The following is a 12,147-nucleotide window of genomic DNA, read 5'->3' as shown; positions in this document are numbered from 1 at the left end:
GGAGGGGGGATTTGTACTGTTACTCAGTTCACCTCCTTGAAAAGTAGCTTGCTAAGTGTTGCATCAGTAGGACAAATGCTAGCCTTAACTGTTCTCTTTCCTCAGTTTTGTCTGTTGTTGTTTTGAATGGTGCCCTGACCATGCCCTATAACTTGGGCTAGAAAATATGCACAATTTGAGCATCCTCTTGTGACTAGACAAAGAACTGCATCTCCTAATCAGGTTATTTCCTTTGTGCTTCTGAGGACAGGCAAAGAATGGTTGCCAAAGAAATTCCAGTACTAGATCTATCTGGCACTGATGTGTCCTGCCCTGCCTGGTTGCACCTTCTGTAGTTGTACACATACAAATCAGAGAAAGCGTTTTTCCCCCAGTCATCAAACTCAGTATTTCCCATAACTAGGGAAATAGTTTCCCTAGTTTTCTCATAACTAGGGTTGCCAACTGGCCTTGAGAAAACTATCCTGTCCCTTTAATTGAGGGGATGTTATTATCCCAGATGAAAACATAAATAGAAAGAGGCTCCTCCACCAACCAGAGAACTACTAACAGGCAGAACAAGCTGCAAATGGAGGGGAAAAACCAGTCCTAAAATACAAAAATCAATTCTATTATGAAAGTCAGCAGCTATATACAAGGTTCCTTATCTCGTGGAGTCCAGTCATTTGGTGGACTTCACCTGTTGGACTATATTGATGTATTTTGGAGTGGCTTGCCTGCTTTGGATTTATTCATTTAATTGAGATTCAATGCTGTTGTAGTATTTCTTGTATATAGCTGTTGACTTTCATAACAGAATTGATTTTTGTATTTTAGGACTGGTTTTTCCCCTCCATTTGCAGCTTGATTAGCCCACATGAGCCTGACCTCATCAGATCTCAGAAGCTAAGCAGGATTCACCTTGGTTAGTAATTGGATGGGAGACCTCCAACGAAGACCAGGGTTGCTGTGCACAGGAAGGCAATGGCAGGTGGTTACCTGTTAGTCTCTTGCCATGAAAAGCCTGCCAGGGTCACCATAAGTCAGCAGCTCATTTCCACATATTAAGCCCCTATTAAAGAAACATGTTTTCACCAAGACCAGAAAAAGGGGATCAGGCCAGAGCCCTGGGGCGATTGCCTGCCTTTGGAATAGAAGGCTACAGATAGCAGCTCAGTAGACCGTCCTTTAGCCAGGGTGGCTGTGGTGACAAGGACAGGCAATGAGAAAGACACTTCTGACTTAACTGCACTCTGGGCTTATGGCTGTCCACTCTCATACTCCCTGGTCTCTCCTTTTATTTGTTTAAACCTCAGCCATCCACAGTCAGTAAAAAAAAAAGAGGGGATATAAGCTCTGATTAACTAGTTGGCAGTATCTAAGCTTTGTGCTTCCCAAAGGGGTCTCATTTGGGACCCTACTAGTATAATGTACTTTCACAGCTCTTTTGGTTGGGCAGACAAGACACCAGTGGTGATGAACAACAAAGATTTATTTACAGAAAGTAAGGTGCATAATAAGGTAAAGGGTTTGTGTGGAATACTTCAGTATTGAATGTGAAATAGGCATTCAGCTTCACTGTCCAGAAATTATACATTTTCCTAATGGGAGTTAAGTTGAAACTGAGCCTCAGCTAATATATACAACTACTGAGGGGAGATTTGATTCCTGTTTCTCCAGAAAGGGTTCCTCAGCAATTCAAGGTTCAACTAGAACCTATTTTCACAACTGACAGGACTACTGTTCAGGTCCCAGGTCTCTCCTTTAACTCACATAGCTCCTAATCGTAGAACACAAATTTAGATTTGACGGGCCCTTAATAGGGAGCTTGTTTATTTCCTTAAAACTATTTTTCTTCCCTAACCTGACCCCAAATCCTAACTAAATGACAAATAAAAATCCTGTCTAAGCATATGCTCTTATCCAGAGCTGCAATTTCCTGTCTGAGGGGGAAAGTATGTTTTTTTCCCTTCTTAAGCTGCAGCTAATACCCTGCTGGAGCCAGTAAACATCTGGATACCAGACAACATCAGGCCTCTGTGGCCTGTTGGCCTTCCAGGTCAACTAGTTGGCCACTGTTATGAAATAGGATGCTAAAGTAAATTGACCATTGGTCTGATCCAGCAGGGCTTTTCTTATGTTTCTGGTAATTATAAAGGCCCTGAGGAAACAAAGTGTCTCCTACACACCTCTCATAGATCCAGAGGAGTTAGCCGTGTTAGTCTGTGTTAGAGGGGGAGCTACTTCCCCTCCCGTCCTATATATATCTGGCGACTCCCCCCTCTCCTCCTATATATATCTGGCCAGTTTCTTCTTACCCTCCATGCATCTGACGAAGAGAACGGTGGTTCTCGAAAGCTTATGCTACAGTAAAGTTGGTTAGTCTTAAATGTACTACTGGACACTTTACTATTTTGCTACAACCTCTGTAATGGTAGAATGCCTTACAAAACATAGAAATTAAGGGAACAAAATTTCCTCTCCTGGTGGTAGGACTATTTGGTTCTTCTGGCCCTTGTGGCAAACTAATTGTCAGAAATTGCTTCTTCATCTCCAACTATAATGAGCTACTCTCTCTGTGTGTATCTGTGTATATACACTTATCAGTACTGAGTACCAACACCTTTTTCAGGGCTCTCCCAAGTCCTGCAGGGAGAATTGGTGAAATGGGTACCCAAAAAAGGCACTGGATAGATCTCACTGTTGCACAGACTGTCAGAAAGTGTTACCTGTCAGGAACTCTTGCCCCTGTATCAGTCTGCTCTATACTCCAGGCCTAGAGAAACTAGATATCAATTGCTTTTTACCGGCTATTTAAATCTTAGTGTTGAATTTGTATGTGTGTTTCTACTAGGAGTGAAGGGGCCACTATGCTGGGCAGAGACATCTATGAAAGTAAACTTTGGGACCCATCATCAAGCATACTGGAGCATCCAGGGGACATTCTCCTGATTTGGGGGTGGTCCAAAAGCTATTTGGGGGGCACAAGTCTAAACCCATCAGTACCTTATTTGTATTTAGTTTCCAGTCGGATAAATGAAGGTGTTCCCTTGAGGATGCTTTGGCACAAATAGACTTTTGGATCAAGCCTTCTGGTAGTCTGGACATGTGATCGGAGGTAGTCAGCAGGCTATTTGGAGCAACTAAATCTTCATCCAGGCTGCAATCCAACATCTGAATCAAGTAAAGACCCAACACTGAAACTTTACCTCCAGATAACGAATGCAACTCTTCCCATGGCAGAGTAGTTTCTGACAAGAAGGCTTGTTGCGACATACCCGAAGAGCCATGTGGCATCTTAATGGTTAAGGCTGAAATCTCAGGTGTATACTGTAAAGCACAGGCAGGCTAAAATGAAACTTTTAATTAACCTTCATACAAGATCATCAGTCAATCTGGAAACTTGTTATAGTCTTTTTTGTTCATTTGTTAATGACCCTGTACCTTTTTGTACAGCAGAACTGCATTGCTGCTTAAGAATTAAGTTCTCATGAGACTGGCTGCTTCAGAACAATAAAAAGTAGTCCTTTATTATACATACTGGCCAGGAAAGAGTGGAGATGACATTCTAACCGTCTGCCCATGCTATGATGGATCGAGTGGAAACATCTTGCTCCTATGAGAGTAAGACAGGGAAGAAGGATGATCAGCCAGAGGGAAGGAGGTTCCCTGAGAACAGCAGTCTAAGGTCAAAGGGAGAGCAGCAGAGCAGATCAAAGTAAAAAAAAGTATAGAATCTTGACTGCTCTTTTTAGTTCTGTAGCACCTTTAAGACTAACCAATTTTATTGTAGCATAAGCTTTCGAGAATCAAGTTCTCTTCGTCAGATGCAAGGTACTACAATAAAATTGGTTAGTCTTAAAGGTGCTACTGGACTCTTTTTGATTTTGCTACTACAGGCTAACACGGCTAACTCCTCTGGATCTTTTTAGTTCTGTTACCCTCTCTGAAGTGTGTGTATACTTGTACTAAGCAGTACTGCACTGTTCATTTTTCACATGACATGCCAACAGCCCGAGAGGGGCTGAAAAACACTTTAATAAGCTCAGGCAAATCTGGTCTAACAGATTTATTGTGGCATAAGTTTTCATGGGGTAGGTGCATGAAGTATGTCATCAGTTAGCAGATATAAATACATATGTGGGCATACAAACAAGGACTAACAGAGGAGGCAAAATGTGATGAAAGCACGAGTCTGTGACATTTCTATACTAAGCGTAACTGTGTACAAGATAAGCACAGCCAATCACAACAATATCAGATGAAACCTGACCGGGCTAGCTCAGGCTAGCCCGATTATCAGAAGCTAAGTAGGGTTGGCTTTGGTTAGTAATTGGATGGGAGGCCTCCAAAGACGACCAGGGTTGCTATGCAGAGGCAAGCAATGGCAAATCACCTGTTAGTTTCTTGCCATGAAAACACCAGCAGGGCTCACCAATAAGCTGGCTACAACTTGGCAGCACGTTCCACCACCACACCAGATAAGAAGACAATCTTACTAAACTTGCCAACCTAACCCCTGTAGTATGGGAGAGAAATTTAAGAGCTCCTGGTAAGCCCTCACTGGAAGTAGGGTTGCCAACTCAGCGTTGAACAATTCCTGGAGATTTGGGATTGCAGGGTTATGGAGGGGTGGGAGCTCAGTAGGATGTAATGCCATAGAGTCCACCCACCAAAGCAGTCATTTTCTCCAGAGGAAATGATCTATGCCGTCTGGAGAGCTGTTTTAAATCAAGATCTCCAGCTCCCGCCTGGAGATTGGTAACCTAAAAGTTACCTACACTCACTTTGGGAAGTTCTGCTGCTGCCTAACGATAACTTAGGTCATCGACAAAGCGCCCTGGTAGAACTTCTCACGTGACTTCCTGTAGAATGATGCATTCTGGGGGTTGTAGTCTAGCGTTCCCACATCATCCTTTTTTCCGTTAGGGAGCGAAACTACAATCCCCAGAATGCTTTTCCTCACAGTAGGAAAAGCCGGAAAGACTCTGCGGCAGAAAGGAGCAGTTTGGTGGGTTTGTTTTTTTTGCAGGCGGCATAGGGAGTCTTTGGGAACTTAAAAAGGAAGGGCTGATTTGGGTGCACGTTATAGGATTTAGGGCCATATAAAATTGCTCCTTCCTGCTTGCCTCATGTACTGTTGTTGGTGGATTGTAAACGCCTGCTTGCGTACAACTGTTTGGGGACGGTTCTTTCATCTAGGTAGTGTTGCCAGCTCTGGGTTGGGAAATTCCTGGAGATTTCAGGGGTGGAGCTTGGGAAGGACAGAGGAGGGACCTCAGCGGTGTATAATACCATAGAGTCCAACTCCCAAAACAAGTTATTTTCTCTCTGGGAACTGATCTACGTTATCTGGAGATCAGTTGTAATTCTGGGAGGTCTCCAGCCACCAGCTGGAGGTTGGCATCCTAGGCATTGCAAAGTCTAAACCATTCTTTATTGCAGGATTTACATTCCTTTTCCTTTCTTTTCCTTTCTAGCTGGTGCCCAACTGCAAAGACAAGATTCAGTCTCTGAAGGAGAGAAAAGTATATAATACAATCCACCCTCCCCCAGCAAACTCCAGAGCTGATGAGTTGGATGTTGTGCATTGAATTTGTTATTGAGGAAAGGGTTAACGACGTCACTGGCAGAGCAGAGCTGGAGTGTTGATTGGGGTTCAGGGGCACAACCATCCTGGGACCATGAGGAACGACCTGTCCGTGGCCTTTGCTGGAGTCAGCGGGGCCGGCAGTGTCTTGCGGAGCAGTGAGCCTGCGTCTCTGTCTCCAGTGGCTTCTCAGGCAGCCTCCTTCTTGGAGGAAGCTGCAGATCTGTTGGTGGTGCACCTGGACTTTGCTGCTGCTGTAGACAGATGCGAGAAGGGCTGTGAGAGCCTCCTGAATGATCCAGAGAGTGAAGACTCAGGCAGGTATGTGTTGTGAATGTAATGATGACTGGTGAGCTTCACCCAAAGAACTAAAATGGCATACAGTACACCCTCCAAAGCAGCCATTTTCTCCAGGAGAATGGATCTCAGTGACCTGGAAATCAGTTGTAATTCTTGGAGATCTCCAGCCAGTCTGGGCAGAGGTGACCTGTAGTTGCTTGAAAAGGTGTCAACAGAAGGGTCATTTCCTGGACCCTTGGGGAATTGTATGCATGGCAGAGAAGTGAGAGATGGTGCTTTTTTGAGGTATAGGCCTTCCCCCACAAATGAACCTCCAAATTACAAGTTGGGATAATGCCACAAGGTTTGATATGGAAGGTTGGTTTCCAGAATGAAGAGGTACTGGATACTCAGTCCTATTTGCATGAGTTCTCTTCTCAAATCTTAGAGAGCAAGATGTTGAGCTGTGATTATCCTGTGGTCAGAAAAGGGCATTGTGCTGTTGTCTTAATAGTTTGTGTATTCGGGCTAGGCCTTGGCACTCTAAACTTTTGGGACTGAACCTTCTAGCACACCCTTCTAATGAATGTCACTTGTGATATGGTGCATATGGGACAGATTGCCTGCCTAAGCAGAGGACATGAGTGCATCCATGTAACATTTTCCTTATAGTGTATAGTGGCACTCCAATACTCATGTGCCTTTCCATGTGTAGAAATTTGGTGCTGTGGGAACCCAAATCCTTTGATACTTTTCCGATGCTTAATGCTATCTTAGGACTACTATTACAGTGAAATGTTCTGATGCCATCCAGGACGTATCTTTTTTGCAGATCTTAATCTTTTTTTAATGCTACCTGGAGCGTGAGAGGGATTGGAGTTTCTGCACTTTCATAAAAATGAAATAGAATTTTAGAACATCCTGAGAGCTATAGACAGGAAGACTTAATTTTATTTATGGTCATTGGAGGGGATGGGCATCTGGCCAAACTGCCCTCGAGGTTGGGATGCTGCTTGCAACAATAACGTTTCTTCCCACCCCTGTTGTTATTTATTGTCTTCCTTGATGAACCAGCTCTGAAGAACTGAGATGCTCCTTATGCATCGTGGGTATCCAGGCCCTGGCTGAAATGAACCGATGGAGAGAAGTCCTCCCTTGGGTTCTCCAATACTACCAAGATCCTGCATGTTTACCTCCCAAAGTTTTGGAGCTGTGGTGGGTTCCCCTCTTCAAAGTCGGTCTAGTTCTTACTAAAGTGGAAAACTCACATCTGGGCTGTACCATTCAGACTGCAGGTCCAGGGCTGATATGATAGAATGTTCCTTTAAATGATTCCATGCATGGTGAAAAGTAGATGTCAGGAACAAGTATTCTAGGACAGTCTTCTCCCTGAAACAGTTTTAGGTGGGTAGCTATGTTGGTCTGCAGTAGAACATCAGGATTTGAGTCCAGCGGCTCCTTAGCGACAACCAGATTTTCAGGTGTTAGCTTTCATGTGTCAAAGAGAATGGAGCTCTGACTTTTGACAGCCTACACCATGAAAACCTTGTTGGTCTTTAAGGTGTGACTGGACTCAAATACTGCTGATCTCCCTGAAATCTTAGCTTTCTTCATGCAGGGAATTTTTGTATGGCTCGTGCAAGCCAAGTTGTGATCTGTGTGGCCTAGACACAAACTTACTATCTGAGTATGCTTACATCTTCCAAATGAATGTTACTTAAATTGGGGATGGGCTGACTGATTTTATTCCTCCCAGAGCCCAAAATCCAATGATAAATATTCTTTAATTTGCAAAGCAAAAGTGCACACTCATGTATGCTTACCAAGGCACAAGTGAAGTAATCCTGGCTCAGCTTGCACTTGTGTTTAAGAATATGAAAAGGGCTTTGCTAGATCACACCAAGGGTAATGAAGTCCAGTAGTAGAATTCTGCCTATGTAAGCTGCCTATTACACCATTAAAGCAGTGTTTTGTTATCCCCTTCCCCCAGCATCCTCCTCCATAGCAAAGTGAAAGAGCCTCATGTGATGCTGGATGTTGGATGTGATTGGTTACACGCCTCAGCCAATCAGCACCTGCCAACTTACAGCCTATTGGTTCAGCTGCACATCTTCCATGTTCTGTTGCCACTTGGGCACTTTGAAGAAGCACAAGAGCTGGTGGAAGGCTGTAAGGCATTAAGCAAGGAGCAGCGCCTGGAGGCACGTGGAATCATTAAGGAGAAGAGGCATCAGTGGTTGCAGCAGGCAAAGGAGCACCCAGATCCTGAGAAGAAGGCAGAAATGGCATGGAAGACGCAGCTGGGTGAGCTTTCTTTTTAACCTTCTCATTTTGTCACAGAAACTGTTGCTGTCTGAATACGCTCGTGATTCTTCAAGGAAGTTGTTGCATGCATATGTTTCTACCATGATAGCGTCAGATACTGTCTTAACTGTGCACAATTAAACAATGGTTAAATGTAGTTCATGTTAACCAGGGCTTTTTTTCAGCTGGAATGCGGTGGAACGGAGTTCCGGAACCTCTTGAAAATGGTCACATGGCCGGTGGCCCCGCCCCCGGATCTCCAGACAGAGGGGAGTTGAGATTGCCCTCCGCGCTGCTGAGCAGCGCGGAGGGCAATCTAAACTCCCCTCTGTCTGGAGATCAGGGGGTGGGGCCCACCAGCCATGTGACCATTTTCTCCGAAGGTTAACCCACTGAGTTCCACCACCTCTTTTCCCAGAAAAAAGCCCTGATGTTATCTATATTCCTGGAGGCGTTTTCCCAGATCCATTCCTTGTTGTGGGATGGAACTCCCAATAATATCTTTTCCCATTTATACGTACATTTTTTTCTTTGCCCTGATTGCTAATCATTTGGTATATGTGACCAAATCTGGCTTTTACACATTCTTCGTCCTGCTAGGAGACAGGCAGCCAGACTTCTGAGAGACCTTTGGTGAGGGTCTTGTGTGGATTGCCTTGCCATCGTTCATTTCTCATGTATGTGCTCCAACAATTCCTACCCGCCTCCCAGTTAGTATTATTTCTCTTGTGCTGGAATTGTTCCAGTATTTAGACAGGTAAATAATATTTCTAGGCAATGAGGACATGCATAAATGACTTTCCAAAATATGGTTATGCAAGAAAAAGCACACACAACCTCTTCTAATAATATTTTCCGTGGGATATTGTCTTGAAAGACTGCCTCAAGTTACCTTTGGGGAAAATGTCTCCCTTCACTTTCCCCCGCGAGTCTTCGCCACTTTCCTCTGTGACTCTTTCTTCTTGTATTGTAGGCTCGATGTCCCAAAAGGTTTTGACCGTCTTGGTGCAGCTGGGCAGAGCGCTGGGGTCCTTAGCAGGCCAGTTCAGCTCCATTCCCTACAAGAAAACTCTCTTGGCCATTTTCATGCTGTTTCTCATTGTTGTGAAACTTGATCCAGGTATGAGAAGGAGAGATTCATTCAGATTGTTACTGATTTTTAACTTCTAATTTACAGAAAGAATTGGCAAAGCTGGATTTAGGAAAAGGGGCTGGGTTATTAGGCAGCCTAGTCTAGGACAGGGGCGTTTGGCAAGGATTGGGACTGTGGGACTGTTCAGAGTGGTTCAAGCAACGCAGGTAATGGGTGATCATGTTCGGCTGGGAGGGGGGTCTGGAGAAGCCTGAATAAAGGCGCCACATCTTTATGCAGAAGCTATGTGGCCATCTGTCAGGGACGTTGTAGCTGAGTATGCCTGCAGTGAGCTGAGGGTTGGAGCCACTGTGCGTAGTGGTTAGAGTGCCAGGCCAGGATCTGGGAGACTCGAGTTCAAACCCCTGCTCTGCCATGAAAGTTTGATGGGTGACTTTTGGTCAGTCACTGTCTCTCAGCTCAACTGACCTCGCAGGGTAAAGGGTTGTTGTGAGGATAAAATGGAGGAAGGGAGAAGATAGTGGTAAACCTCACTGGAGAGAAAAACCAGGTATAAATATCTAAGTAAATAAATTTGACTGCTTGATCTACAAGGTTCCTTCCAACTCTGTGATGCTGAGTTCCAGGAGTAAGGGAAGAGGAGGCTCAATCTGGGGGACCGCAACTAGAAACAAAGCCTAGGATGCAAGTTTAGGGCCTTCTCCCCATGTATTTCTGCTTCCCTGTTCAGTATTAGTAGGACAAGATGGGACACACAGACACCAGGACATGGGGATCTGTGTGTGTGTTTAGAACTACGGGGCCTTTGAGCTTAGCATGTTGTCCATTTATCTCTGCAGGCAGCGCCAGTTCGGAAAGAGCTGCCTTCATCACAGGAGGATGCTTGTAACCTCCAAACATTTCGCAGTTGGGCCCAGCACCCCATGGAAGCCATTTTGTGGCGGCACCCACTCCCTGTCCTCAGAATTCCAAGGCTGCTCACAAGCTAACCGGGGTTGGAGACCCCTGACCTAGATATTCTCCCATCTGCCTGCCGAGCTAGTCCACCTTGGATGCTCGGTGTTGCTCCAGAATGTTTTTTCAATGATAGCCAGTAGGGGGGAGTGAAGGTTCAATAGGGGCTTGATGAGTCCAACCTCGTGGCTCCTCATAGGCCGGTGAAGAAAATGAAGTTTGATTGCTGGAAATACGTTTTTGTCACAGTGGGGAATTCCAGCTGTGTTAAGGGTTTATTTTAGATACGAGGATTTGGAAGAGGAATAGTTGACAGATTTCATTAAGAACACTTAACGTTGGTGGACTAGAGAGCTTAAAAGAAAAAAAAAACTAGAGAGCTGAAAAAAATATAGCTGAAACATTAAAAGTGCTTTCCTCCCCTCTCCTCTCCCACAGCGTCTCCCACCTCCCTGCCCTTCCTCTACAGGCTCATCCAGCTTTTTCATCAAGTCCGCTCGGCTGTATTTTCCACAAACTACAGGCCTCCTGTTCAGGGCTGAACTGGGCCGTTTTCCTCAGTAATGACATTCTACTCATTGGAGAGCCATTGAAGAGACTCTGTAAGCCAGTTTGAGCGATCCTGTTGTTGTGAGGGGAGAGAGAGAGAGAAGGGTACAAGCACTGTGGAAGATTTATCAAGTGCTTAATGTGATGACGCACTGGGCTTGGAAGGCCATCTTCGCTTTTTTCCTCACCTCAGCTGTGCATCTCTTGAGGAGACTGTGCAATTACACACGAGTTCATTTTTGTCCTGCTAGACTTGGTTGGACTCTGTTGAAAAGAACGCTCTGTTGAGACCAGTTGAGCTTTCCTCCAAATGAATGTGTTTAAGATTGGGATTAAGTTTCCTCTTCCAGCCCTCGATGTTTGGTTCAAGCCCATCTCTTAAGAGAGAGATCTCTGTTGCTGCTCAGTTCTGTGGCTTCTCACGGCGTGCCCTAGGAAACCTGTGTTGTCCTTTCAAGAGTTATGACCTGTTTAGCTCTCAGGGGAACAAGGCCTGGAACTGTCGTATATTTTCTCTCTCTCGCTTTGGGTTAACACAGCAAGCAGACCCTTTGATAGCCATCCTTTCAACGTGATTATTAAGGTTGCAAAAAACCCAAAACAAATTCTGCCAGAGCTCCTGTGCCTTTAACAAGCTATGTGTGTTAAGCAGGAATTCAACACCTAGTTATTTTCATGGCATGGAGCTGATAAAATGAAGAGAACGACTTTACCTGCTTAATTTTTCCTGTTTGGGACACAAGGTAATTTAAAAGCATAGGAGCCTTGCCAGGAAGAAAAGGTGGCACCTCTGTGGCCCTCCACGAATTAATAACAATGGTTTTTTTTTCATATGTGGGAGTGCTATAACCTTCATATTAGCATGTCTTTTGCTTAGTTTAAAAGAAACAGCTTGGTAAAGAGGAACTATTTTCCATTTGGGGGGGAGGCATAGTAAAGATTTTTACGATTTTTAAACAGGCATTTTAAAGTAGTTATTGTTGCCCTCCATTTAATTCATACATTAAAACTATTTCATTTTTGAAGACTACTAATTTTGTGTTCAGCACTAAGTGGTTTGGAGGGTTTGGAGGAGATATATGAAGTGACTTGCATGGGTTAGTGGAAGGACATCTTTGCCAACGGGAGAAAAAGTAAACGGTGCAAGTGTAGTAACTGAGCAGTGGCCGTAGCGTGTCAAGATTGTATTGCTAAGGTACTTCCACAATAGAATGGCCAAAATGTGGCGCCCATTTCCCCAAAGACATCCAGTTAAAGCTTCCAGAGTTGGATTTCTCTGTGAAGAAGTATTGTCTGCAGAATTTCAAAATGGTTGCTGAAGGGTGGTTGTTATATATTAATTTTTAGTTCATTGTTATGCTTCTTTGTATACTTAGGCCTTTTAATAATTTCAATCAGT

The 12,147-nt window shown here is 44.4% G+C and overlaps 1 protein-coding gene across 2 annotated transcripts; it reads left to right on the top strand.

Annotated features, from left to right (window-relative positions):
• The first annotated feature begins 4,957 nt into the window (after positions 1–4,957).
• Positions 4,958–12,147, top strand: PEX26 (peroxisomal biogenesis factor 26). 2 transcript variants are annotated; one of them, XM_054988600.1, is made up of 6 exons: positions 4,958–4,990; positions 5,460–5,890; positions 6,923–7,063; positions 7,839–8,152; positions 9,126–9,272; positions 10,638–12,147. In XM_054988600.1, exons 2-6 carry the CDS (start codon positions 5,664–5,666, stop codon positions 10,739–10,741), a joined length of 933 nt encoding a protein of 310 aa, XP_054844575.1. In that variant the 5' UTR covers positions 4,958–4,990; positions 5,460–5,663; the 3' UTR covers positions 10,742–12,147. The 2 variants fall into 2 exon arrangements, with proteins under 2 accessions (XP_054844575.1, XP_054844576.1); XM_054988601.1 differs by lacking the exon at positions 4,958–4,990 and adding an exon at positions 5,032–5,181.

Source organism: Eublepharis macularius, chromosome 9 (assembly GCF_028583425.1).
Source record: "Eublepharis macularius isolate TG4126 chromosome 9, MPM_Emac_v1.0, whole genome shotgun sequence".
Taxonomy (NCBI): Eukaryota; Metazoa; Chordata; class Lepidosauria; order Squamata; family Eublepharidae; genus Eublepharis; species Eublepharis macularius.
The sequence above is the reverse complement of the archived record's forward strand: the minus strand, read 5'-3'. Positions and strand labels throughout refer to the sequence as shown.